This window comes from Paroedura picta, chromosome 6 (assembly GCF_049243985.1).
Source record: "Paroedura picta isolate Pp20150507F chromosome 6, Ppicta_v3.0, whole genome shotgun sequence".
Lineage (NCBI taxonomy): Eukaryota > Metazoa > Chordata > Lepidosauria > Squamata > Gekkonidae > Paroedura > Paroedura picta.
This window is the reverse complement of record NC_135374.1, coordinates 20,753,551-20,781,480: the sequence shown is the minus strand read 5'-3', so window position 1 is coordinate 20,781,480 and position 27,930 is coordinate 20,753,551. Positions and strand designations below refer to the sequence as shown.

The following is a 27,930-nucleotide window of genomic DNA, read 5'->3' as shown; positions in this document are numbered from 1 at the left end:
ATCAAGGAGATCTCCACTGCCACTAAAGGCTGCTGGTTGATCTTGGGCTGGTGAATCCCTCTTAAATGCTACAGGGTTGTGACAATAAAATGGAAGAGAGGAGAATCACGTAAGGCTTTTGTGGTCTCCACTCGGGGGGGGGGGGAATATGGTGTGACATTTGTTATAAAATAAATTTTGACTGTAGGTCACAAAGGATGATTGCCTTGCTATGGCTTTGTCAGATACCGTGGCAGCTGTTTTGGCAGAAGCAGAACTGCTCATTCATCAGTTGGAGTACAGTTAAATATTGGGAACGATGCGAGGAGGGGGAAGCCGCTGGTGTATACTAACCTTTCTCATCTTAAAGACATAATTTATGAGGCTGGGATTGGCGAGGAAGAACATTGCCCCCCCGGGGGGGTCTGACGTATTCATCATTACCCTCCATTCCCCAATGCCCTTGTTCGTGGTATTTACCGCCGTGTTGGGTATTTTTATAGTCTTTTAGTGGGGGTTTTCATGGGGGATTTTAAGACTGCTGTTACCCGCCACGAGCCTGTAGGGAGTGGCGGGAAATAAATCGAATAATAATAATAATTAAATAATATTCTATATAAACTTAACAAAAAACATATTTTCAGGATTTTAAAGGTAGTTCAAAAGGACAGTAGCTTCTGATAAGCACATTTCTCAGAGGGGGGCAGCAAATAACAATCCTGTTTGGCCACAGGCAATAGTGTCAAATTATTATACACCATGGAAAGTTCAGTTCCTCTCTAGAAATATGGGCAACCTTTTTAGTTAGATATGAGAAATACTTCTGACATATTTGGCAATGACAATCATGTTCTGGCGTTTTGTTTTGTTTCAGGTTGAGGAAGAGACCTACAAAGAAACTGATTCAAGTTTTGTCTTGAAGGAACCTTCATGGAACTCTTCTAAGCAAAGTTTCTGGAACAGTTCTCTTTAGAAATCAGACAAGAAATGAAGATAAGAGCCTGCTGGATCATACCAGTCAGTGGCCCATCTAGTAGTCGATCATACTGCTTCACACAGCAGCCAACTAGTTACCCTGGAGGGCCAGCAGACAGGGCATAGAAACCAAGGCCTTAGCTAATGGTACTGCCAACCACCACTGGTTTGCTGTCTCTGGAGATGGAGACTGTCTGTGGCTTGTAGCTTTAAAAGGGAAGTTAGATCCAAGGAGAGGTCCATCAGTGGCTGTTTGTGCTCATAGCCATCTCTACCTCCACTGGCAGTGAATTCCAGTTTATTTGTTGAGTCTAGGAGTATTTCCTTATCTGTCTTGAACTCCTTTCCTGAAAATTTCATTGGGTGCCCCCGAATCCTAGTGTTATAGAATATTATATTTTGAGAAGTTACAAGAGAACAACATCAGAACCTCTTACATTAGTCTATGTATTACAATTATATTGTCCCAGGATCTCTTGGATGCGCTCCCAAAGCCTGCATCTCACAAGTTTATCATTCCAGCTTCATTCTGTCTCCCACCTGCCTCTGATGTTTCCAGGTTTTCATAGGATGGGGCTATTGAACAGTAGCAAGTGGCCATATATAGGGGGCACACACACACATACAAAAAAACACTTTTTTTCTGGTTTGAGTCCAGTGGGCCCTCCAAAATTTCAGTATTCCTCAAATATCCTGCTGCTGGCCATTTAAAACTCAGTGGCTAACAGGGTGGACCTGTCAAGCTGTGAGATTTAAGTGGCCAGCACACATTTCAGTTGTCTGTTTTGCTTCCCCTGGCTTGGAAAGGGAGGGGGAAGTGAGTTTGGTACATCTGAATATCTCGAAATAAAAACTGGAAAAATTCTGCTTTTATTTGTGTCAGCTAAACCAGCATCTAGATAATTATTTTGTTGGGTTTTTTTGTTCAGCTGAACTAAATGCACATACCTAGCCATAGACTTGGCTTACTTGGCTACTAGAATACAATATATAATGTGCTTCCCAATGCCAATGGCAGGGGCTAGCTTGTTGGAGTCAACAGGGCTTTCTTACAGACCCGTGCCAAGTTTCCTGGAAATAAGCCCTATGGACTACAGACACTTCTGAGTAGGATTGCACTGGATTATGCGTTCTGGAAGAAGTGTGGAAGAATTGCAGTAATTCTTGGTGCTTTATTTTAAATTACATTTTAAACAGCCAAATAGGTCCAATAAGTTATTTGCTGTCTTGTATTCCTGCATTGGTATTAAAAAGGCACCTGTGAATAACTTCAAGCGTAATAAATATTTCAACAGATTCTGCATTAGTAGGTTGTATAAATTTTTTGCAAGAGAAATTTACATAATGGTTATAAAATTACATTTTCTCAAAGACTTCCAAGCCTGAGATTTGTTACAATAACTGCACAACCCTAAATTACTGTATGTATTGAACCCATTTTATAAAAGGCAAACTTGCTCTGTGCTTCAAATGATGTTTCAGTTGTTTTATTTAACATCGTAGCACGTATTCCTATTTTATAGCTGTCAGGTTCTTAGTATGCCCCCATGAAATGTTTCCCTAGTGCAGGTAGTCAGTTGGAGTGGTAGCCAGTTGGAATCAGGCTTTTGGGAATGGGCAGGCCCTCAGCCGAAGAAGGATCTGCTCTCAACTGGAGATGCCAAGAAGTGAATCAGAGACCATTTATTTGTAAGGTATGTACTCTGGCCGTGAGTCACAAACCCTCTGCAGCGGATAGAGAGCATTACACAGCTCATAGCTCTCTTTCTGACCCCTTCCATAAAACTGGCTGTTCTGCTTTTGATTACTTGCAGCTTTTACAGCATAAAGGACAAAAAGGGCGCTACTTCCCATAAAATGTATTATTATTACACCGGGTACAGAACAGTGATTACAATGTATAGTCACCATTCTGCTAATTGGTCTAAAAGTGCTAGTCAACACAGCAAAAAACTATCTTAAAGGTTGTTTCACAATGTTTAATGTTGCAAACAAGTAGTTTTCTATAAGCCATGCAGATATTTTACATTTTTATTAGCACAGAACCAGTAAAACACTGTTGTCAGCCAATAAAAATGGGTCACATATAGGGCAACAGGTACACTTTTCAGGAAATTTCATGAATGCAGATCAGAATATCTATAAAAGTGGCTGGTCTTACAAAAATAACTGGAAAGTATTTGCAAAACCATGTTTTCTCCCCTGTAACTGTTGACTATAAATCAGGAACACTAGAAACTTTTTTTTTTGCATTTTTCCCCAACCAATTCATGCTTCCTAACCCTCCCCCCAATTTTGACTTTGCTTAATAGCTTACTTGCAACAGTCCTTTATTAATCAGAAATTCTGCCTGTCTTCTGACCTTGACATTAGCAGCAAGTATAGTTCTTGGAGAAAGGAATAGAAGCTTAAATATAAACACTGTAGTTACAACAAAATTTAAGTTTTTACAAGTAATCAAGAACTTGGCTTTTTTTTTAAAAAAGGTTACTTTAAGGTCTTTGCACCATTCCACATTGTGGAAATGCTGAGATACGCAGTCTGGATGTTACAGCTTAAAAATAGAATTACAGTCATTGGCACAAATACAGCTATAGCTATACAAAATAGAACCATCCCAACCCCATATTCTTGAGCAGCACATCTGCTAGCCAGCACACAGGTTCACACACGAGTGGAGTCCAAGAAGAAACCGAGGCTTGAAGCACTATTGGAGTACTGAATGCAACAAGAGTTCCAAACTGCTTTATCAGACTCAAACTAAACAAAAAAAATAATCGAGAAAGCACTCCAATAAAAAGAATTGCCTCAATATTAGGTTTGTGAGGTCACTGCAACTGTACTCGGTATGCACCTATGAGCAACTTTACCTGTAAGAGAAAAAATTCCACTAATTACTGATGTTAACATGCTAAGTTTTCCAGTAAAACTAGTGTAATATTTCTCAAGAAAGCCCAGTTGGTGTCTTCAGTGGAGATTAAGGTTCCTCGGGATTTCACAAGCATTGGCCTATGCCTCATGGCAAATGCCTCGCGTGCTCACACACAGATGTTAACATGCTTTACAAGGAAACCTTAGCTTCAATAAGGTGGCCATCACAAGAAATGCTCTCTCAAACCCCAGCATTATGGTGTCACCACTGGGCACCATATCAGGCCAGCCCCCTAGAACATTTAACTGTGTTCCACAAAGGTTTTTTGAAGTGCTGCAGCCCCACATAGCACATGCTTGCATTACCTTGGCAGTAGGAGCTTCTACCAAACGTATGAAGAGTTTGTTAGAACCAGGAACAGGGCTGAAGGAGTAAATAAAGTGACTATCCTGAAATAAAGAGGGAAAAAGAATGTACCAAATGCATCATCATCAAGCTCCTGGTCAGTCAGGCGTATCCAAGAATTTCTGCATGCTGTCTCGAGTATACTTTGCAGCATTATTTCTGAAGCATTTTGCATTAGGAGGAGGAGATGATCCAAGTCAGTTATTTTGGCTAGGAGCCGCCAAATCCAGTGCCGTCATGGCTAATAGCCCTTAGCAGATATACCTTCCATATATTGATTTAATTTCCTTTAACAGCCATTTAAATTAGTTCTGCAGTACACACGTGGTGATGAGAACTCTGCACATTATTCCAATATGGCCATCTTACGGTATGTAAGTTGATAAGGCTCACTATGTAAATCTAATAACATCCAGTAGCACCTTTAAGACTTAGTGTGTAAGTCTATAGAAGAGTAGCAAAGGATTGGTGAATCCCTGTGGCTTCTGATGGGCAAAACCCAGTAGAGGAGAAGGACTCAGGTGCTTTTTATGAAGTGGGTGTTTTTTTATTACCAACACAAATGAGCCAAAGGGAAGGAAGGCATGAGGGTGGCCGATGCCAGAAGCGGTTAGCATCACCCATTCACTTGGGAGATCTGTTGGGTGAGCTGCTCTGTCCAGGCAGAATGGCTGTGGGGCTTGGAGGGAGCAGAGAGGATGAGAAGGACGTAATGGGAAACTTGGCTTATCTAGTTATTGACCTGAAGGGTAAGAGGTAAATGCTAACTCCAACAATTGGCAAGGAAGAACACTGCCCCCCTGGGGGGTCCGAAGTAGTCATCATCACCCTCCATCCCCCAATGCCCTTGTTCGGATAGGGGGAGAAGGGTATTTTCCGCCGTGTTGGGTATTTTATAGTCTTTTAACGGGGGTTTCAATGGGGGATTTTAAGACTATTGTTACCCGCCACGAGCCTGTAGGGAGTGGCGGGAAATAAATGAAATAATAACAACAACAACAACAACTTGCAGGAAGTCCAGCCCAGTCTAAGTAGTTCACTCCCTCAATAAGTCACAGCACTTTCAGCACCCTGAATGAGATCCTAGACATCAATACATACAGTCCTGCTGCCTGCCATTGACACACGAGCTTTCGGAACCCCTGGGTGTGGACCCCGAGGTCCATTTGTGAAATTTGGAAGAGGGGGGGGTCAGGGAAGAGCCTCCCGGAGCTACCCTGAAATTTTGGAGGCTGGAACTGGAGCCCCCGCCCCCTGGGAAAGGGGAATGCTGGACTTGCCATTAAATTCAATGGTGCCATTGACTTTAATGGGTGCCAAGGCAGAATTGGCCGGATTGGGCCCCTGGCGCACAAGCCTATTCTGAACCAGGGTTTCATGAAACTGAGGTTTCCTGATGGTCCTGAAAGGGTTTCCCAAATGGGTGGGAGTTAATTTTTAAATATATTTTTAAAACATTTATCAGGTGATATGACCATATATACAAGAGTCTCTTGTGGCGCAGAGTGGTAAGGCAGCACTCTGAAAGCTTTGCCCATGAGGCTGGGAGTTCAATCCCAGCAGCCAGCTCAAGGTTGACTCAGCCTTCCATCCTTCTGAGGTCGGTAAAATGAGTACCCAGCTTGCTGGGGGGTAAACGGTAATGACTGGGGAAGGCACTGGCAAACCACCCCGTATTGAGTCTGCCATGAAAACGCTAGAGGGCGTCACCCCAAGGGTCAGGCATGACTCAGTGCTTGCACAGGGGATACCTTTACCTTTACCTTTATGACCATATATGGTCATGTTGATCCATTTCCCCCTCTCCCAATTGCCAATGAGGGACCTGGAGGGAGGGAGAAAGGGAGGGGCCCCTGGTGGGCATGTACACCACTACTCCGGACACACAAGACCTTGCTTGCCCATGCTCCTCTCTGGTTTTGCAATCCTTTCTGATTCCCAGGTTGGGGGACTTGCAGGGACCAACAAGCTGTGTGGGCTGGCAGTACTGGAGATCCAATGAAAACCAAATTGTTAAAAAAAACAAAACATAAGTTACACTTTTGAAGTTAGGATGCGAGAGAAAGAACGGGAAGAATTTACCAAGAACACAGGCAGCTGGAATTTGTCATTCAAAACTACAGCTTGTACACTGCATGGTCCACAGAGCCGAGCAACGACGTCTTTCCCAAAGAAGTTGGCGTGGAAAATAAATAAAAGAATTCCAGATCCTGAGGGAAAGGAAACAACAGAATAATCTTAGAAAGCACAACAAAAAGACCTGACCTCCTGGAGAAGTCATAAAAGCGACGTCAACGTGTGCAACTGCTTCAAACAACTGGAAGATCCACATTCTGACTCAGAAGAGTTGGTTTTTATACACTGCTTTCCACTACTCGAAACAATCTCAAAGCGGCTTAAAATCGCCTTTCTGCCCTCTCCCAGCAGACTCCCTGTGAGGGAGGAGAGGCCTGAGAGAAAGGGCTCCTTGAGACCAGCTCTAACAGGACTATAACTAGGCCAAGGTCACCCACCTGGTTGCATGTAGAGGAGCGGGGAATCATAGACTGGTAAGGGACCTTCAGGGTCATCTAGTCCAACCCCCTGCAGAATGCAGGAAATTCACAACTAATTGCCCACCCAGTGACCCCAATTCCATGTACAGATGATGCCCCCCCCCAATAGCCCCCAGGATCCCTGGCCAGTCTGGCAATTGACATTTCCCTGGGCATGCAAGAGAAGGCCACAAGAGCCAAGCTCAGACAAAATCCCTTCTGCCCACCCACTTGCAATCAAACCTAGCTCTCCTGATCAGAAGCCGCCACTCTTAACCACTACACCAGGCTGGCTCTTATAAGCCAGGCAACCGTGCCCGGCTTATAAAAACTCTTCCACTGGCTCACAGAATGTGAGTGTCACGGAGATTAGACGGCCACCGCCTGCACCTCCTAGTGTAAATCAAGACTGTTTTAGAAAATTCACCTTGCTAGAAGTACTCCTGGAAAATAAAGCTTCCAATGTAGAGACGCTTCCAAATACTTATTCTGAAAAGCAGTTGCCCCTCCTAGTGCTTTCTGTTTGGGTCCCCTTGAACAGTCGTGCTAGGCATTAGTAGGAGGGCCTCTGGCCTCTGCAAAGGGCTCCTTGAGCCAGAGGGGAGCACATCAGCGCAATGGATCCGTGGGAGCCAACACTTTGATTCCAGTAATTGCACAGTAAAGTCTGGATACCCTTCCCTGCTCTCACAGTCCCATCTCCCCACTGTCCCAAGAACATGCCAGCCATCAACAGAACTACAGGATAAGCATCACCATTGGGCACATCTCTTCTCTCACTCTAAGTGGACGATGTTAGAGATATTTACACAGGTTTTTGGGAGGAGGGGGGAATGTATTAAAAATACAACCTTCTGGTACGTTCTGTGGGGGTTTGTAGGTGAAATCCAAAGAATAATCTGGTCCCTCGCAGAGCCGGTGACATGCAATATCGAACACAGGTTCCATCAAACTAAGACGGGCTTCAAAGTATTCCTTGATTGTCTCTTCTGCTACTCGTGAGAGCCTAAAACAGAACAGAAAACTATCGGCTTCTTGGGCAAACTGCTCCAGTGCTTGCTGCAAGCTACTTCTTATACAGAACTATAACTGACTTACTAAAAACAGAAAAGCTTTTTGTCAAAACCAGCAGAGCTGAAATGTGCCGATACCACAAATTTCTGCAGGGCAGGTGAGAGCCTCTACATTGTTGCAGACGTATTCTGAGTTATGGAGAGACATGGGCTGTTATAACCCCTCCTGCCCCCATAAATCTACCTCTGTCATGATGATCATTGCACAGCGACATTTTTGCTGTGCAATGCAGAACATCGCTTACTGCAGAGGGAAGCATTTAAGGCGGCTTCCTCATCCAAGGTTTTTAAAATTTGTTAAACATTTATCAGGTGATATGACCACAGACATATCGGTCAGTCCTAGAGGAGATCAACCCTGACTGCTCTTTAGAAGGCCAGATCCTGAAGATGAAACTCAAATACTTTGGCCACCTCATGAGAAGGAAGGACTCCCTGGAGAAGAGCCTAATGCTGGGAGCGATCGAGGGCAAAAGAAGAAGGGGACGACAGAGAATGAGGTGGCTGGATGGAGTCACTGAAGCAGTAGGTTCAAACTTAAATGGACTCCGGGGAATGGTAGAGGACAGGAAGGCCTGGAGGATCATTGTCCATGGGGTCACGATGGGTCGGACACGACTTCGCACCTAACAACAACAACAACATGACCACAGACAGTCATGACGACCTGTTCCCCCCTCCCGAACTGGCCAATGATGGGCCTGGAGGGATATGTACACAGCTATACTTCCTGACTAGAAACACTGGCTGAACTGGTGCAGATGAGTTCAAACAGAGTAGCCTCCCCCCCCCCCCCGGAAAACAATCTGCTTGGCCTCAGTTGGGATCCTTCCAAGGAAGCACTTACGTGGCCAAATGACTTCGCAGGAGCTCATACACTAGCAAGTTATTGCACTGTTTAGCGAAATGGAGGGCGTTGCTCTGATGCTTGGATGAGATGTTGCAGTCTGCTCCACTCTCAATCATAAGTCGGACAATATCATAATTTCCTCTCTTACAAGCCTACGTGCGAAAGTTAAGCAAGCAGCCGGTAAACATGTAAAGACATTCAAATATTTGTTGGATATGAACGTACTGGAGTAAAAACCGCTACGAAAAGGAGTCCAAAGTCATGGAATTACAAAAACTCAAGTGAGATCATGTTCCCCTTTGAGTTTGGGGCTTGGATAATACTAATTCTAATAGTAAAAAACATTAACCTCGTGGATCAACAGAAGCAAAAGAGAAGGCCAAGTTCAGGTTTAATACTAGCAAACGAGTTCATTCATAACACACTGCTTTACACAAAGCTGCACATTAAACAACGTGATATGGGGTTTTAGCAACGGATCCGAGGATTTCCAGCACTACAAATTAGTTTGCATTTGAGAAGTGATTTGTGTAAAGGAGTTTTTAATGTTGTCTGAGCAGACCTGCTCAGATTAACTGCAGGCCTTTGGATTTGCAAGTCATGTAAGCAAAAGAATGACACATACCTTCATTAAAGCAGTTTCACCGGTATTCTGCTGCAAATTCACACATGCCCCAGCTTCCAAAAGGATGGCAACTGTCGTTAGGTTGTTCTACAAGAAACACAAACAACAATGTTAAAATGTAAATATGCTAAAGTGCACACAGCATATAGAAAGCCAGACAAACACAGAATTGTATCAAAGTAAGGGCGATGGCTGCAGGATGCAATTTTGCATGTCTCACGGCTGGAAAACCCAATAGTTAAAGGGTTTCCAGTTGTTTATTATCTTTGCTTCCAGTTGCTTTTAGAAGGTTTCTTTGAATCTCACGGATGCCAATGGATGCTAAGAAGCATCAAAGGAATTACAAGTGTGAGAGTGAACTTGTGACAGAAAAAAATTACTGCAGTTATCTTCTCTTTTCTTCAAAGTTTAAGACATCTAGAAAGGAAAAAAAATCTATTTCTCATACTCATATTTGGACAAAAACTCTAATCCCATCTTGGAAATGTTCTGAAAGGTAAGAGCAAACTATTTCCTTTATATACTAAATGAAAGATAAATTGTCTTTTGTTCAATTACCAAAACACTGGATTTAAATATGGAAAAACAGATTTAAATCTGTGATTGTTAAAATTAGCCTGGGGAAAATCTCATTGCATATTGTAGAATGTAAACAAGGCAAGACTTGGCCATTAAACAAAATTCATTTTTGATACAATACTACCATCTAGTGTAATTACCTCTTGATTATTTATTAATACATCTTGTAGATTACAAAAATTATTATTTCCTGGTTGTTGAAGATATTATACAATTTTTTAAGCTTTACAAGAAAGATGGTTCCTAAAAATTAACTCTCAGGAAATACCTGAAGAGCCAAATATGGACTCTTTTCAGAAATGTTTGATACAAATGAACCAGAAATTGGATGAGAGTCTATGTAAATTAGATACTATCAAGAAATTCAAGAACTCTATACATTTTCTCTCAAAGGAAGCTCAATCCATTAAAGAGAAAAATGTAACACTGGAAACAAAGATGGATGTGGACATATACAACTAGAAACAAGCTTAGATAATTTGGTACTCTTGGAACTCAAACAGAAGGAGCATTTCTTAAGGCTGAGAAATATTACAGATATAAAGGGAGAAGATATATGACAAAGAGTAGTTAACGCATTTGCAGAATTCTTGGAACTCCTGGAGGAAGATATACGGATGGAAGTGAATTCCCAATTTGCAACTATGAGGAAAGCTCCATGGGACTCACTAGTTCAATTTGTGAAGAAATCTACTAAAGTCAGAATCGTACAACAAGATGGAGCTTTCCAAGATGGAGCTCAAGATAGGATATAATAATACTTAAGGAAATCTCACAAAGAATTCTAAAGAAAAGGAAAGATTATGCCTTTCCTTCAGATAAGTGTAATCAGGAACAGATTACATTTCGATGGGATAAACTTGAAGGAGTCATCTTCACATTTCAAGAACAGAGATCCAGATTGAACTCAGTCTTTAAAGAGAGTTTATTGAAAGATATAAAAAAGAAGGGGAAAACTCAAAAACTCCACAAACATCAGACTATGACTGGTGGTAATAACCAGCAGGTGAAAAAAGTGAAACTCTGAATACACTAAGACCTAAATATGGATTACAAATTTTTGATGTGGAATATAAATGGACTCAATATTTCTCAGAAGAAGGGAAAAATCTAAAAAGGTTAAAACTAGTTTAGAAGAAACACATTAAAAATGGATCAATAATGAAAGGAAATTATCATGACACTATGTTTAGATATATGACAACAGAAGCAAGAATTCTATATACACAGAACTGATAAAACTGAAAATTACCTCCAATAGTAGACTGTTACTATAGTTGTTAGAACTGGCTGAAATTGTTAAGCTTACTGTTTTGGTTAGAGAAAAATTAACAACCATTTTTATGACAGAGTAGAAACCTTTTATTAGCTTTTTACAAGGAAGGCAAAATGGATGGGCAATTTCTGGATCTAAAGATTAAAGAATACAGGTCTTTGAATATGTATAGTACTGCATGGTCTGGGACCCACATAATTGAGGGACCGTCTCTCCCTGTTATGCCCCCCACAGGGTTTTACGCTCTGCGGGTTCGAACTTGCTGGTCATACCTGGCCCCCAGGAGGTGCGTCTGGCCTCAACCAAGGCCCCCACCTGGTGGAATGAGCTCCCGGAAGAGCTACGGGCCCTGCGGGAGCTTTCGGCATTCCGCAGGGCCTGCAAGACGGAGCTCTTCCGCCAGGTTTATGGTTGAGGCTGGCGCGCTAGGAAGAACTGGACCCCCCCTGGGTCAATCTTAGGCGGGATATTGATCAATGACCCCTGCCCCCTGGTGGAGATTGGGTGAGTTTGGTATTAGTCTGCCATCTTGGACATTGTGGGAACTGTGGGGAATTCGATTTATAATTTTATTGGGTTTTTTTACTGTAGTGTTGCAATTTATTTGGGTTTTTATTGTAGGTTTTTTGTTGTAACCCACCACGAGCCACGGGGAGTGGTGGGATAGAAATCTAATTAATAAATAAAAATAAATAAATGATTAGAAAAAGAAGAGTTGGTTTTTATACCTAGCTTTCCCCACCCGAAGGAGTCTCAAAGCAGCTTATAATCACCTTCCTCTCCCCACAACAGACACCCTGTGAGGTAGGTGAGGCTGAGAGAGCTCTGAAAGGACTGCTAGGTCAGAACAGCTCTATCAGGGCTGTGATGAGCCCAAGGTCACCCAGCTGGCTGCATGTGGGGGAGCCGGGAATCAAACCCAGCATGCCAGATTAGACTGGTTTCCGTAATTGAGAAATTTTGTTATAACAGCCAAAACTGTGACAATTGGGAAGCTTCACAAGCCAAGCAGCTAAGCAGAATGAAGTGGGTTAAATGAAGCTGTTGCTTCATTTAACCCACTTCTTCCAAGCAAGCTGGGGGGAAATGTTCCGACAGAAGTTCTGGAGGGAAAAAAGAAAAGTAGGCAGAAAAGGAACCCACCTTTTCCGCTGCATGAATCAGTGCAGTGGTTCCATTTTTCTGCCTGCAGTTCACTTTAGCGCCTTTCCGGATGAGAAGTCGAAGTATGTCATCATGACCTCCTGCAGCGGCGAGCATCACAAGAGTCATTCCACTAGAATCCTGCAACAGTGGTCCATTAATGTTTGGTTTCCAAGGGTAAAGATGTTGCAACTACAACTGTTATGCTACGTAAGACGTACAAGCTAGCTGCTGCTGAGGGGTCACTCATGGAGCCAGGCTTAACTTTTTTTCTTTTTTTGAAGAACTCATTTTGGTTAAGGAATTTCCCCATTCTTTAAGAACATATTCAGTGTACAGCATGGAAGTGCTCATCCCATATTGTCTATGGCCCACCTTACCCAGAAGAATTATACTGGCTAGCAACTCTTCTAACATTTCACACAGGTACTGCGAATGACTGGCTCTGGAAAAAAAATACTGGCCAAGCCAAGTTTGTACTCCTGCTTCTGTCAGCACAGACCAAGAGGAAAACCCCATCTTCAGTCAATGGATAAACCACAATGTGGTTCAAAGATGTCATGGAGACAAGTAATCCATCATGGAGGCAAGAAATGATCTTTCACAGATGTCATGGAGGTAAGTAATGATCTCACTGCAAAGGGTTAAACAATTACTCCACGGATCCAAGTTATTTAGCGTGCCACGTTCAACTTAACAGGCCAGCATACTTTCTTCAGCATTTATACAATCTTGCATTTACCGAAATGCTTAAATTACTAGATCCCTGCAGTTTTTTTTATCCAAAGAACACTAGGTTAATTAAAAGAATAAATAAACTGGTTACCTCCTGATCGAGATTATATTCTTCATTGGAATTTAGTGCCATCTTTACTGTAGCATAATGTCCATTTTTAACACCATCACGAAGCTGAGCTAGAAGAGAGCAAATTAGACAGAAATAAATCAGCTGCAAATGCCAAGTAACAAACTGCCCCAGCTCTGTTGCGTTTACTCACTGGAGGATATCACTTGCGCTGGCAAATGGTTCTCATCTTCTCCATCAAGGTGCTTCTGAAAATCTTCTAGTGTCAGCCACTCCAGTTGCATGTCCATCCCCAAACTCACAGTTTGTTGCTTTGTCTCTACTGAGATGGGATTTTCAGGAGGGAAAAAAAAGGGGGTGGGTGGGTGGGAGATACCCTGATAAGTTTTGTCATCAGTATGTCACCATCTTTTTTGCGAATTTTGGGATAAATAGAAACCAACATGAGAGGAGTTCTGTTCAGAGAAGAGGACTGACACTGCTACCAACTGCAAACCTCCTACTGCTTCTCTCTCGGCCTCTGATATTCTCAAAGATGCTTTGAAACAGTGTTGTGAAGCACCTGGGTGCAGAAATGCCTTTGGAACCACCCACTTTGATGACAAATAATAAATCCCAGTGGAAACAGAAGCTAGGCACCTGCATACCAGTGTATTAACCTATTTGCCCTCCACAGACTACCTGCCACTAAAGCAGCACATTTGCTGTTCTCATTATACATTCAACGTTCCCTCCAAGGCTTGTCCCCTGATAAGACTCCCAAGAATATTTGGCAGCATCACTTGTGGACTTGAGAGGTCCTGCCAGTTCAAGGTCCAAAAAGGTTTCCGAGTGATTTGCCTTGTCCCTCGAGCCCAGGAAAGCTAACACATGCCACTCCAGAGAACACCGGGCTGCTGGACTGTAGAGCACTGAGGGGATGCAAAGAGCTAAAAAGAGTGGGTAAGGGGAAAAGAATGTAGTTCTCAGTGCTTGGGTCCCGAGTATGAAGGCATTCTTAAAGGTGCCAGTCTTAAGCATTCTAAATCCTTTGCTGCATCTAGCACTTACTCCCAGCAAGGATGTCCATGATCTTACCTGAACAATCCTCGATGGCATCACGGTCACCCTCTGCAGCAATGTAAGCCCAAGTATCTGTCTCATCTCTTGTGCTCTTACTCTCCTTATACCTATCTCTCGATTTCAGTTCCTCTGTAGATCGATAGTCCTGCACAGACTCGTCTTTCTTTCGACTGTCCAAGTATTCGTTTTTTTCTTCCGAAGAGATGCTGAAGATGTCAAATGCACTTTTGATCTCCTTCAAACCTAGAATAGAGAGTCTGTCATAATCGCTGCATAAAGATTTACTGCACACCCACAATGCAATTAGTCCTTTACGGAGGCAGCCAAGCTGCAGAAGGTGGTCACAAGATCACTCCTAAAGGAGGCCTGCCTGGATTCAGATTTCCCATAAACCATCCATTTATGGCCCAATTTATTCAGCAGCTGAATGGTGTAAGTATTGTTGTAAGATGAATGAATGCCAAGAAAATAAAACATATACCAAAAGTAATCTTTGTTAGACTAACGTCTCCCCAAGATATTAGCACTAGATAAGTTAGGCCAAATTATACGCAAGATTAAACATGTTTGCAGTATACACCTTATCTGCAACAATAAATACTACATCCTGTATTATAGTAGCAGGACACAGATTCATGTTCTCAAAATGTTATGTAGTTCATGCTGGAGCCATTAAGAGTTTCACACTTACTTTTGAATCCCTTCTGTTCTTTTCTGCTCTTTTCTTCCTTTTCAGAATCATGTCTCTTTGGGGGTTTACCTTTTACTTCAATTTTTTTGGCTTCTTTATCCTAGAAATGAGAGCTAAATATAAAAACTGTATTCTTTTTTTTCTGCCCTGACCTGGATATCCCAGGCAAGCCCAAGTGGAAGTTAAGTACGGTCGGCTCTTTGGATGGGAGACCATGAAGGAATACCAGGGTCACTCTGCATAGGCAAGCAATGGAAAACCACCCATGAGTGCTATAAAAACCCTACAGGATTGCCATTAGTCACGTGTGACCTGATGATACTCTGCCAAAATTTCCCCCCTTTTCGGGTGGTGGGGCAGGGGCAAGAACAACATTTTCTGGCAGCTTAATTATTTTCTGCACAGAATTGTGCTAAAAGCACTATTCTTAAACATGTTTGCAGTATACACCTTATCTGCAACAACAAATACTACATCCTGTATTATAGTAGCAGGACACAGATTCATGTTCTCGAAATGTTATGTAGTTCATAACTACATGAAACAAATTGCAAACTTTGGAACAGTTTGGATGCAAATTTGTAGATAGTCTTAAGAACCAACAAAAATATAGCCTCCCTATTCCAAACTGAAGCATATAGCCAATGAAAGAATACACCTAAAAACACGACTTCAAAGATTTTGGCCAAGATTCAAACCTACTTTAAAGTAAACACAAGGGTTTGTACATTCCTGAGCAACACAGAAAGTGGTTTTGATCACTAGAAGGCAATTAGTTGATTTATTTTAAATATATATATTTATATTCCTCACTTCTTACAGACCGCTCAGGGCAGATCACAGAATATGCAAGAAGGCAACAATTAAAATTGCCTATAATTTAAAAAAATGTAACACAACACTAATTATTAATCTGATAAAAATCCTGTCTTGCATACCAACCCGTATCAATACACCCTCCTAAATAACACTGCTATCCGTCTTTCCTAGCAATCTTGCTTGCGTAACATACCTGAGCAGCCCAGAACCGTGACTGAAAAGGACTCATGTTCTGGCAAAGATGGATCAAGTATTCCTATAAAGTGCAATCACAAGCAAGAACTGGGAAGAAGATGACAAATGACATATCAAGAATGTGTCTCCAGTTCACAATGTGAAAATCCAGGAAAAGAAACGGGGAATTCCCTTAGGCTTTCAAAAAAGAATTTTTTAAAAAATTTACTTAATTCATACCCTGCCCTCCTCACCAGTGGAAACCCAAAGGAGCTTTTACCCTTTTACCCTTTTCTTCTGTTTTTCATCCTAAGAAACCTTAGGTTAGGCTAAGAGTGTGTGACTGTCTGAAGGTCACCCAGAAAACTTCCAGGGCACAGAATTCTTCCCCTGAACCTAGGTCTCCCAGATGCTAGCCACTCTCACCACTACAATAGTGTGATGGAATATATTATCAGTTACTCTTTTACAAAACTGACTAGGAAAATGCTAGAACACTGAAGTTCTTTAGTTAATGAAGTAACACAGATAAAGCAATTTGTGTCCTCAGAAGCAGAAATCAAGATTTTCAGCCTTATGTTCATTATAACCATTTAATATAATCCAAAGAACTCGGAAAACAGCTGAAGATTGGGGGTGGGTGGGAATGATAGGTGTAACATGATTCGAACCCTTCCACACATACATCTGGAAAACAAGATAGAAAGAGATACACGGAAACAAATCAAGAACCTTATAGCAACTTTTAAAGTTACCTTAGATAATGTGCTTCTGTCTTTTGAGATGTCCTCTGCATTGAGATCATTTTTAGAGAGCCCCTTCTTGCTGGCTGTGTTCCCTCCTTTACTGCAGTCAGAATCCAGGACAAATTTTTCAAACAGACTCTCCCCTATAGAATGCCTCTCTTTCGTTTTCTCCTCATCAGCTCTCCAGTTGATACTTTTATCTTTGCCATCCATAATGGCGGACTTTTGCAGCAGCACATCCCTTGCATGGACGTGGCCTGATTTTGCCTCTTTGTTCTTATGCTTCATGTGATTGCTTACCTCCCCTACAGAGTCTGTAGATTTGCGCCCTCGCTCATCGGTGGACAGTTTTGAGCCTTTTTGCACTGGGGCAGCAATAACAGGTTTCTTATTCTCTAACTCAGCAGCCAATTTTGCTTTCTCTGGTGGCTTCTGCTTTTTGTGCATGCTTTTCTTCTCCAGGGGCTTGTCTTTGGTGTCCACTTTTCTACTGTCCTCAGATTCCTCAGCCCTTTTGTGCTTCTTCTTCTTCCTCTTCACTTTCACTTCGGAACTATCATCTGTGCTTGTTGAACTGTCTAGCTGCCTTTCAACAGCTGGCAACCGTGGCACACTTTCCCTTTCTGCGGGATCTTTCCTAGGAAATATTTTATGCTTCTCCTCACTGCTGTCAGAGTCAGAACCCCCAGTTTCATTATCAACACCTTGAAAAAAAGAATCATCCAGCATGCTGGGTTCGACACCTAACTGCAAAGAACTGGATTTATCCTTTTGTAAGTGTTTACTTTCTTTAGACTCCTCTTTTATTTTTTTCTTTATATCTTTACACTCTCCTTTCTTCTTACTGCTGTCTTTTGAATCTTCTCGCCTCTGTTTTTTGGAATCTTTTGCCTCCTCTTTTGCCTCTGAAGTTCTTTTCTTTGGTTTTGAATCAGAAGCCAAACTGTCAGAGGAATTTTCATGTTCTAGCTCAGGCCTCTCTTTGCTTTTTACTGATTTAGATTTTTTCTTTCTCATCTCTTCTTGGTTTTTGTCCTCCCTCTCTTTAGATTTTTTCTTTTTTTTCTTTGGAGAGAGGTCTCCTTTTGCATCACTCTGCCAGTCACTGTCTGCTTCGGAATCTGCTTCAAATAAGTCATCATTTAAAGGAAGCTTCTGGGCAGGGAGTGGGGTGTGTGGAAAGGACGACAGAGAGAGAGGACAAAATGTATTTAAATCATTTAGCATTTAACACACCTCTCGTTCAGCTGAGGCCTGCAGAAATTGAAATTTCACTATTTTTAATCCAATGACTTATCAAGCTCAACCTCTGAAAGATCTCTATAATTCTGTGTGTCTCCTAAGGGGTTTGGCAATATCAGGATATGTAGAAAGCACAAGATTCCCAAACAACAATTTGTTCAAAAACTAAAACAGAACAGAAATGCATAGTGTAAAGACAGACATTGCATTTTTCAGTAAAGCAAATCACCTTCTGGGTCATTAGAATCTCAGAAGTCATCAAACCTTATACAACCAGAGTGCAGTTAAAGGGGTACCAGCACTGACCACAGAAAATAGACCTAAACATCAATTATTGAGTGAACATGAAGCTACCTTATACTGAGGTAGACCTGAAATTTATCAGGGTCAGTGCAGTACACTCTGACTGGCAGCAGCACTCTGTGATCAGCCTTTTGCATCGTCTGCTTCCCAGTCCCTTTAACTGTAGATGTCCCAAGAGGGACTGACTCCCCGACCTTCCCCACGTGAAACATGTGCTCTACCATTGAGCCACAGACCTATCCCGAAGATCAAAGTGAATGATCAGAGATAAAATCCAATCTACCTGAATCTCTTTTTTAACAGGTTTAGGCTTCGTATCCACTATCTTCTTTCGGAATTCAAGAAGCACTTCTTTACAGTCTTCTAAATGAACCTCAGGTTCCCACGTATCATCATCTGATGTATATCCTTTCCATCGCACTTTGTATAGTATTTTGCCCTGTTAAGCACAGACAGAGATATATACATACAAAAAAGGGGAATTTTTCATTAGCAAAATAGCTCTTTACAGAATTACAATTAAATGTCTAACAGTAAAACTGGGTGGCTCATATAAATTCCAAAAGCAAAACAACACCAAGCGACATGATTCCATATACTTGGGGGATCCTCTAGGTAAGTTGAAAAATATATTAACCCAAATAAAAACATCCAAAATAGTCCAGTGAGGAACATTTGTGCTCCAGATCTGCAATGCTGAGAGCTGATATGATCTAGTTTTTCAACAACAATAGCAAAAAAGGAGGAAAGGTGATACTGTTGCCCTGAGACTCATAGAATCATGGAGGGAAAATGCTGGGTGTGAATAATAGGGTCAAAATTCCAGAATCATTTAGTCTACACACTCCCACCCCCAAGCATACCATTCCTCATGGGGCTCCACCTTATAATAAAGTAGCAGGAAACAAAGGGTGAATGCTGGCATTTATTCACAGCTATGAGCAATGTTGGCACTGGACAGTGAAAAGCTTTTAGTAAGTGGAGTAGGCATGTTCAAAGCAGACACGGAAGGTATTTGTGTTATCTAGTTTGTGCGGCCACAACACAGCAGTATGCATCTCTCGGTGCAGATCGTCAGCAGAACATAACAGAAAAATATCTGCCTGCTATTTTCAACTACTGCCTTTTATATCCAAGTGGTAAGACTTTCCCATCCTCCCCTAAAATTGAGAGATGGGTGTGATACACTGAAGACTAAGTAAGTTTGTCTCAAAGAAACCAGGGAACTGTAATAGCTGTGTTAGTCTGCCGTATTGAAGCAAAACAGAAATCAAATGGCAGTATTGAGATTCATCAAGGTTTATGCTAGAATAAACTTGATTAGTTTTAAAGGTGCCACTTCATTTCTGTCTTACTTTGCTAAATTATGTTAGGGAATTCCTATTCACTACCCCAGTATTTCATTGCCCAGACAAGAGAGGAAAAGAGATTGAAACAATGAAACACTGGGAAATGTAGAACTGGTTGACCATTATGTAACTATTTGAAATTTACGTGCTTGCTGCAACCTAGAGAAAAAGGATATGATGAAACTAGAGTGTATAATCAATTCTTCATTTATTGACAGGGGAAATGAGTGGACTGCATGATTGGACTGAAATAACTTTGCATCTGCAATGAAACACAATTTGAAGTGCACAATCATGTTCTTTCTTGTTCAGTAAACCAGATGACTTTTTATTAGGTGATGATGATATTACCGCCATATGTTTATGTTATTTTTCTAACATAAGCACTGTGTAAAAAAGTGCAGCAATTGCACATTATGGTCAATTAAACATTGTAAATAAGAAGTATTACAGATCCAAGGATTTCCTTCAAAGCAGGAATGGCTAAAGTCAAGTTAGCCATTCTTTGGGATGACTGACTTACGCTCGCTGCCACGTTGGTCCGCTGTGGCTAAAATTTGAACAGAAGGCGAGCAGTGCTTTAAGAAAATTTCAGCATAAGCTTTTACATACCAGGGCTTACTTCATCAGATGCGTGAGGCAGACGCACTTATGAAGCACCCAAACAAACGAACATTTCAGGCGCCCAACAGAATGGGGGACAACTCAGCAAAAGTTTACGCCCCAACGAATTTGGCTAGTTTTGACAAGGTCCACTGGACTCCTGTTCAATTTGACTGTCACAGACAAGTGGGAATTTCCATCTTATTTATTAACTGGGACGCTGAAGAATTTGGTCCTGAAGCACCCAAGCTTCGGAATGAGGGGCACAGGTAATCCCGATCGCCTTCTTCATCCCCTAATGGCTTCCTAGGTGGAAAGGCACCTGAGAGGTGTATAAGAAAGCTCTTGCAAAACAAACAAAACTCCAGCAGGAACCAGCCCACTCCCATGCGATCACCCCCCGCCCCAGAAGAGCAGAAGAGAGGCGACCCTCTCCCTCCTCCTCCTCCTCCTCCTGCTGCCGCTGCGCGGGGAAGGACCCGGGGCGTTGCGCTCTTCCCGCGCGAGGCCCGCCCCCTGCAGCCTCACCCCTTCAGTCTTCACGTCCAGGATCTTCTCCACCTCGAAGACGTCGTCCTCGTCCTCCTCGCTGTCGTCGCCGCCGCCGCCTCCCCCGCCGCCCTTCTCCCCGGCGGCCTCCGCCTTCTCCTTGGCCGCCGCCTCGGCCACCTCGCTCACGGCCGCCGCCATCTTGGGGCCGGTTCGTTCCCCCTTCCTCAGCCGTCGGGCGCCTCGAGTCGCTGCGACATTCGCTCCCCTCCCCCCTCCCCTCCACGCACCCGGGTCACCCCAGCCCAGCGGCGCAGACTCGCCCGAGCCAATCCACGCCCGGCAGCTCGCGGCGTCGAGGGCGACGGGGGCCAATCAGGGCCGCCCTGGGAAGACGCAGCCAATCGAGCCGGCTGCGCGAGGGACCAATCGGGGGGCAGCGGTCGAACGTGGCGCTCGTTCTGGAAGCCTCCGGCCTGGCGGGGCGCGCTGAGAGGCGGGCGAGTGGCTGAGCGCGCACCCCCGCGAGGGTATCACCGCTGATCACTAGGATCTGCTCAGAATCCACACAGGGAGGAGTCCTGCTGAAAAGGGGAGAAGGGGTGTCCAGGCTATATGCTGCGGGGTAAGAATGCACAAGCCACAGTCGGCAGCCGGGGGGGGGGGGCGGAACTGCTCCTTGCAGATTTTTAGGTAGGGCGCCTGGGGACGTCCGGGGATTGCAAGCTGACCTTGCAGGACACGGATACCTTAGAAGGTAGATTCCCCGGCACTGCACCTCACTGACGTCCCTGATCTCCCCAGGCTTAACCCCAACATTTCCCACCCTGGAGCTAGCAACCCTATTAAATGTAGCTCAGACTCAGGCAGGTTCCCTCAGCTCAGAATAGCCTTTTTCATATGTTTGACTGTGCAGTAACCCCTGAAATATTTTTCGGGCCTGGAGTCTCCCTGGAAGTGATGCCAGCTGGCCACGCCTCCCTGCCACACCCCCAGAAGTCACTGCATGGCATCACTTTAAAAAATGAAATCTTTGTTAATTAGTGTTTCACTTTTGTGTATGCAGTACCTTGCCTATGCAAAACTAGAAAATAAAGCATTCATCTCAGCGGTTATAAAGGCCACCATTCAAAGTAGCAATTCTCAAGGACAATGATCTGGGTGATTCGGACTCTGTGTGATCTTCAGACTCTACAAGGAGGTTAGCACTGACAATCCTAGCAAGAACAGAGAATATATTTTCCCAGAGTCAGAAATGGCTGGCAGGGCATGGGGTATTCTGTGAAGAAAGGAATCCTTGTGTAGAATGTTCCTAGTGAGACTAAATATTGGGAGATTGAACAAAAGGTTGGAATTCAGACTGGAGAGTGAGAAAATTGTCAAGAATGAAGTATAGAATCACAGAATCATAGATTTGGAAGGGACCTCCAGGGCCACCCACTTCCTCTCTTCCAAGCCAGTGTGCATTGGGAGTAAGCAGCCCTTGAAGTCTCCTGTCCCCAAGCCACTTAAGGTTTTAATGGTAAACCAGCACTGCAAACAGCACTTGGCAGGAATTAGGGGAGCAGGGTTAATTTGTACACTGATAGACCATTGTCTCAGCAATTCATACTTTCTGAACTAATTTTTTTAGGTTAAAATTTTTTTATTCTAAGATTATATATAACAAATCACAGTATTCAAAATGTATTATACAATATGGGATATCTAAAATAAACAAAAGAAAAAAGATTTCTCTCCCAACATCCCCCTCAAACAATAGTTCTCACCTCTAGGTTAGTTTTCATCATTACTGCACATTCCACATGAATACACCGCCTCACCTCCGCATATCAACTGTAACATTAACTACAACTTAGTAACTTGGATATATCATATTCCCAAAAAAAAATCTATATCTCATAATAAAAAATCCTTCCTGGTATTCAAATTCCCATGAGTTATGCATTTATTTTGTTCCCATTTTGATTTAATATCGCAATAGTGGCGACGTCCCAGTCTTTTCCAAGTTCAAGACGCTGGCAGATAGCAGGGAATTGACGGTGAGTCCTTTTTGCCCATTCAACGGCTTTCTTCACTGCATCAAATGCCCTGTGAACAACAGTGGATGCAGGAAACTTCTGAGTACACTTATCTCAACCACAGCAGTACCCTCTTCAAAGACACAAACAGGAGATTAGATTCATGCAGGAAGCCATGCTGGTCTGAAGCAGCAGAACAAGGTTTGAGTCCAGTGGCACCTTTAAGGTCATCAAAGTTTCATTCTGGGTATATATTGCGTGCACATGAAAGCCTGTACCCAGAATAAGACTTCTTTGGATTTAAAGGTGCCACTGGTCTAAATTGAAAAAAGGAGAGAATGCAGCTGTTGCCTCTGGCTCATTTGTCTGGTCTGCAGTAGCCTTGTTGAATTCACACAAAATGGAAAAGGACTGGGAAGGAAGAACTGAATCTGCTGCACTCCCCCCATTGGCACCTTCCATTTCCATTGTGTAAGAATTCAACAAGGCTACTGTAGAACACAGAGATGAGCAGAGAGCCACTCTATCCTCCTCACTCCTCCCCAGGTTACTTAACAAATTTAATATATAATTAACCCCTCCCCAACTGGAGTAAATCCTCTGAAGCTCTGGTATAACCCTGGGTGAGAATGACTGCTTTAAGGTGTTACCGGACTTTTACTTTGCTATCACAGACTAACAGGGCTACCACTTTAAAATTTTAGGCCACACTGTGATACAAGGGATCTCTTCCCCCTCTCATCATTCTCCCATACTGGGCTGCTGCAGCTTTCCAAACATCCCCCCCCCCACACACACACACACTACTGCTGTTGACCCCGGGCCCAGTAAATCTTCAAGCCTCTGTTGTCAGGCCCACTTGTGACATCCTTTTCCCCACCATCACTACTGCTGCTGCTAAACCTGCCAGTAAATCTCCCAGTCTCTGCTGCTGTGCCCACATATCGCTGCCACTGCTAATCCCAGGTCTAGGGAGATTCCCAGTTCCTCCTGGCTGTTGCTGCTGCCCCTGGGCCTCACCAGGCTCCCAGCTGCCATAGGTGAAGAGGTGGAAAGTTTTCATGTTGTCTGCACATGTTTTTTTTCGGGGGGGGGGGTAATTACACCTCCTCTAATGTAATCTTTTAAGGATTTCAGATTTTTCTGAAAACTGGGGGAAGGAGGGAACCCCCCAGCTGGCATACCTGTTTTCTTTCTTTGTGGTCCTGATCTGTGGATGTAGCTATCTGAAGATAGGTCCCCTGTGTGCAATTTAGAGACTTGCAATTTCCCTTTTGCAAACCTCACTGGAACAAAAAGGGCTCCCCCATAGCACATTACATGCTCTTTCCCAAAACCTGGTGTTGTTTTAATGTTGTCATGCAGAAATTGCTAGCAGATTATGGGAACTATACAATGTTTGATCAAAGAGATAGAACAAACCACAATGTGGGAAAGACAAGGACAAACTAGCTTTAAAGGACCTTAAGGCACAGTGTGGGAAGTAAAGGAATATCAAGCAAGCTGCAATCTAAGCAGATGACCTGTCTATAAATGTCAGACCTTGCAGCAGTGATTTGAATGAAAAGCAAAATCTAAGCTTAATAACGCTGGAAGGAACTGAAATCACAATCCAATGGAATACTGTGTCTATAAAGGACATGTCAGAATTCAACAGTTACTACCCACCTTTCTCTTCAGTCATTACCTGCTTCACCCACACAGTTTGCTGTAACTAATCAATGAGTATGGAGCAACAGATTTATGTTGTTTTCCTTGCATGTAAAGAAATGGCCTCAAACATTGTCTGCTTGCCAAACATACCATGATGGGGGAGAGTCATTCAGTTTCATTAGTGATTTGAAAGTGATGCCTTTCAGTTCCTTAATTCGTACAATCTGCAGTACCAGAAGTGTAGCAATCAACTGCAATAGCTTCTCTTTCCCCTTGGCACCTAAATAAATGAAAACAAATACTGAAAAAGAGCACCAGTTTTTAATGGGGAGGGGTTGTTGCTTTACATTAAGCACCTTACTGCTCTGCTATCATGTACCCTGATAGTGCCCCCAGCTCTTATTTCAAATAGCCAAAATGTTGTCATCCGAGTACATTTGTCACCTGCCCCCATGTGTTTTTGTTGTATTTTTACTTCATTTTCCAGTTGCAGTTGGCTTCCAAAGCAGAAACTCACACAAATGACATTGAACATTTAATGTAAGTGATCCCTAGAGAGGGGTCCAGTTGAGAGGGATCCAGACATGATGGACGGAAGCCATCATGCTGTCGGGTTTCCTACTGATGGCTCCATCGATGGATTAATTTTCTGGCAGGTATAAGCTTGGCAAGCAGCTTATATGGCAGCTAAGAAGAGCTGATTTTTATACCCTGCTTTTTACTACCTGAAGGAGTTTCAAAGTGGCTTACAATTGCCTACCCTTCCTCTCCCCTCAACAGATACCCTGTGAGATAGGAGGGGGCTGAGAGAGTTCTGAGAGAACTGTGACTGGCCCAAAGTCACTCAGCTGGCTGCAACTGGAGAAGTGGGCAATCAAACCAGATTAGAGACCATCACTCTTAACCACTATACCAACCTGGCCCTCCTTAATAATTCTGTGGTCCCCAACAATTCTGGAAGCAAGCATCCAACATAAAGGTGGATGGGATGAAAATGGTATACCAAGGAATCCTGAATATCTGTAGGAAGCAGAAGGTGCTATTACTTCTTAGTGCATCAAAATATCAACAGCTTCTGGGAGGAGCTTGATTTTTCCTTATTTTATGCTTTCAGTTGCAGTCATGGGGCATGAAAGATTTTTTAAAATAAGCAATTTCTATGACTACATAAAGGAAGCCATTGACACACACATGTATGTGTAACTCACCCTGAGTCTCAATAAGAAAGGCAGACTATAAATAAGGCAAATAGAAAATATACAGGAACTCATCAAGGGCTCATCCAGGAACGCTATTAACAAAAGGAAATAGTACTACAGTTCTATTTAAAGCACACATGCACACAAGGACACAAATCAAGCCTGGGAAAAGATGGGAAGAAAACACAGAAAACATCAAACTTTAACATAATTGTCTCTATCCTTTGCAGAAACTAAAAGAACAAATGAGGTCCATTCCAGACTGAACAGCTAGCATGGAAACATTTGAAGTGTAAGCCATATCGACACATTAATAGTATCACCTGTGATCACTCTGTTTTTAAATATGATATTCTGAAGTAAAAGGTGCTGTATAAATGAAAGAATAAATGGATTTACCGAGGGACTGAATTCCCCTTTTTGTTAGTGACACATTGACTAAATCATTCACATCCAGATCCAGGAGAGTCCCAAGTTCAGGAGTGAGTTCCCAATAACCATCCTGTAAGAGAAGGAAAGTAAAGTAGCATCCGAAAAAAGGAAGCAGGGGACACAAATCGGAAATTCTATCCAGTTGGTAAAATCATTTAAAACATGCTGACAGAATCTCAGTAGTTTAGAGGTATATTTCATTATTGAAAGAAAAACATTCACAGGATGACCCTTAAAGTCAAGTGCTAGAAGTCTGCTCTTTTCATATTGGCATCTGACTTGGGAAGAGGGCCCTAGTGAGTTCCATTTTAGTTTCTTATTTATCACTTCCTGAAATTCTTTTTAACTAGAACAAAAAAGACTCAAGAAAGCTCTTGCATTCTTTGATGGGAACAGACAGCCCCACTGCTTAGATCAGCTTTTTTCAACCTTTTGACCATGGAGTAGCCCCTGAATTACATTTTCAGGCTTTGAGGACCCCTGGAAGTGATGTCAGCTGGCCATGCCTCCCTGCCATGCCCCAGAACTGACCTGTCACCAGAAGTGACATCACCACTTGCACCTTTTGCCCTTCTTTTGCTCCCTCCTCCCACCTCTGAGTGGAGGCAGCCAGTTCCCTAACTTGTGGCCAAGTACATAAAGGTAAGAGAGGAAAGGCCACAACACCCCCCGGAACTCCCGCAGACCCTGGTCAGGAATACCTGGCTTAGACTGTAGGAGTGCAATTACAAACTGCCCTGATGATGGATGGATGGATCACCCTTGGGGGGGGGGTGTTCCTGGAATGGATCACTTTTCCTTTTCTGGGGGAATGCCATTCCCTGTGACAACTGCAGAAATTGTCCTTGGCCAAGTTCTTCCACAAAATAAGCATCAGCTTCTGTAAAACGTGGGATGTGGCAGTTTCTGCCTATTTCCACAACTTGGTCCTGTGCCCCCCATCCCATGCAACCCAGGTAACACAGGCATTCCAGCCAACAGTTATGGGGGAACTAATGTGAACTCAGGAAGTATATCATACCATCTTTTGACCACCTTGATGATGATTGTTGACATAGCTTTCTGCTGCCCGGTGGCAGGCGTTCCATTATGGGGTAGGATTGTTTTCCCATCATGTTGGGTTTTTTTTTAATTGGTTGTCGTTTTAATGGGTTTTATTGTTGTGGGGTTTATTTTTATCTTGTAACCCACCTAAAGCCCACGTGCCGGAAGTGGCGGGTAAGAAATGCAAGCAAACAAGCAAGCATTATTTTATTATTAATACTTGACTTGTTCATGGGTTCTTGGATCTAACTAATTATAAGGTTGATCTGGGACCAAAACTAGGAATTTTGGTCAGCTGATTTTACTTTCCCCATTATTCTAAAAAAAAACATGGATTTTTTTTTTGCAATTATCACAAAATAAGATACCTAAATGAACATGAATGCGTGCTTTGCTCACATGTGGGGCCTCGCAGGTTCTAGCAGTCTTCCATAGCTCTCAAAGCCTGTTCTGAAGGTTTATTTCTAAGATTTCTAGACTGCCCTCTTGGCAAGCTGGCTCAGGGCAGTGTGCAAAGTGGGGCATTCTCATCATAGCCTCTTCCCCCAATAAGGCACAAGGGTCATGGAGAGGCTCCTCCCTTTCCTCTTCCATGTGCGAAAGCACTTCCTGTAAGGGCCCAGGTGGGGGGATATTTGGCTCTCACCCTGACATGGACTAATATACTTACAAGCAGAAGGAAACAGAATTATTTTCTCGTGTAGAGGTGCACTGGACAGACAGATGGACAGACACACATACACCCTATAATTAAAAACTCTGGAATTCTAAAGAAATTCAAATGATGAACAACATTGGTACTGGAACATTTTGAATGTTTTTATTTCTATAACAAAATGTTCTTGATTCACTTTGCAGCTTCGTGAAGTACAAACCTTTGCTGGCAAGAAATAAATGTATTTATTTATTTATTAGATTTATATACCGCCCTCCAGAATCAGCTCAGGGTTTGTTATTTAGCTTAGTTATGTATATCCCATTTTCTTC

The 27,930-nt window shown here is 42.8% G+C and overlaps 3 protein-coding genes and 1 long non-coding RNA gene across 13 annotated transcripts in view; 2 read left to right on the top strand and 2 right to left on the bottom strand.

The window, feature by feature from the left end:
* The window catches only part of PSPC1 (paraspeckle component 1), a 66,893-nt gene extending 64,468 nt beyond the window's left edge, over window positions 1-2,425 (top strand). For all 5 annotated transcript variants that reach the window (XM_077341651.1, XM_077341650.1, XM_077341652.1 and 2 more), the window contains one exon: window positions 854-2,425. The gene's annotated coding sequence lies outside the window, so the exon portion shown is untranslated. The remainder of the gene's footprint in view (window positions 1-853) is intronic.
* A 372-nt stretch (window positions 2,426-2,797) lies between these two features.
* Window positions 2,798-20,862, bottom strand: MPHOSPH8 (M-phase phosphoprotein 8). Of its 3 annotated transcripts, none has more exons than XM_077341644.1 (14): window positions 20,634-20,862; window positions 18,437-18,592; window positions 16,618-17,763; window positions 14,870-14,969; window positions 14,194-14,421; window positions 13,310-13,438; window positions 13,138-13,226; window positions 12,312-12,452; window positions 9,314-9,400; window positions 8,686-8,840; window positions 7,617-7,771; window positions 6,314-6,441; window positions 4,192-4,275; window positions 2,798-3,824 (listed from the first exon to the last, which is right to left on the bottom strand). In XM_077341644.1, the coding sequence occupies exons 1-14, from the start codon at window positions 20,793-20,795 to the stop codon at window positions 3,783-3,785; spliced, it is 2,802 nt and encodes a 933-aa protein (XP_077197759.1). In that variant the 5' UTR covers window positions 20,796-20,862; the 3' UTR covers window positions 2,798-3,782. The 3 variants fall into 3 exon arrangements, with proteins under 3 accessions (XP_077197759.1, XP_077197761.1, XP_077197760.1); XM_077341646.1 differs by having other exon boundaries at window positions 13,310-13,435; XM_077341645.1 differs by having other exon boundaries at window positions 16,618-17,760.
* Window positions 20,863-20,984: 122 nt separating this feature from the next.
* On the top strand, window positions 20,985-25,870 carry LOC143839524 (uncharacterized). Its single transcript, XR_013231743.1, has 3 exons — window positions 20,985-21,219; window positions 22,579-22,636; window positions 25,698-25,870. It is a non-coding gene; the product is annotated as an uncharacterized LOC143839524 (long non-coding RNA).
* The window catches only part of PARP4 (poly(ADP-ribose) polymerase family member 4), a 52,477-nt gene continuing 46,456 nt past the window's right edge, over window positions 21,910-27,930 (bottom strand). For 2 of the 4 annotated variants that reach the window (XM_077341633.1, XM_077341632.1), the window contains exons 34-36: window positions 25,867-25,969; window positions 24,419-24,548; window positions 21,923-22,685 (exon numbers count right to left, since the gene is read on the bottom strand). In XM_077341633.1, the coding sequence (XP_077197748.1) occupies window positions 22,535-22,685; window positions 24,419-24,548; window positions 25,867-25,969 (384 nt within the window). In that variant the 3' untranslated portion in view covers window positions 21,923-22,534. Of the gene's footprint in view, window positions 22,686-24,418; window positions 24,549-25,185; window positions 25,289-25,866; window positions 25,970-27,930 lie in introns of all 4 variants that reach the window. The other 2 variants (XR_013231740.1, XM_077341634.1) reach the window with 2 other exon arrangements.

What these genes read in the sequence shown, in the direction of transcription:
- MPHOSPH8 (XM_077341644.1), bottom strand. Translation starts at nt 20,795, where the DNA reads ATGGCGGCGGCCGTGAGCGAGGTGGCCGAGGCGGCGGCCAAGGAGAAG. An exon ending in TGGACGTGAAGACTGAAGGG is followed by an intron (nt 18,593 to 20,633) that starts GTGAGGCTGCAG and finishes TGTGCTTAACAG; the next exon opens with GGCAAAATACTATACAAAGT. An exon ending in TAGAAGCTCCTACTGCCAAG is followed by an intron (nt 3,825 to 4,191) that starts GTAATGCAAGCA and finishes TTTCTCTTACAG; the next exon opens with GTAAAGTTGCTCATAGGTGC.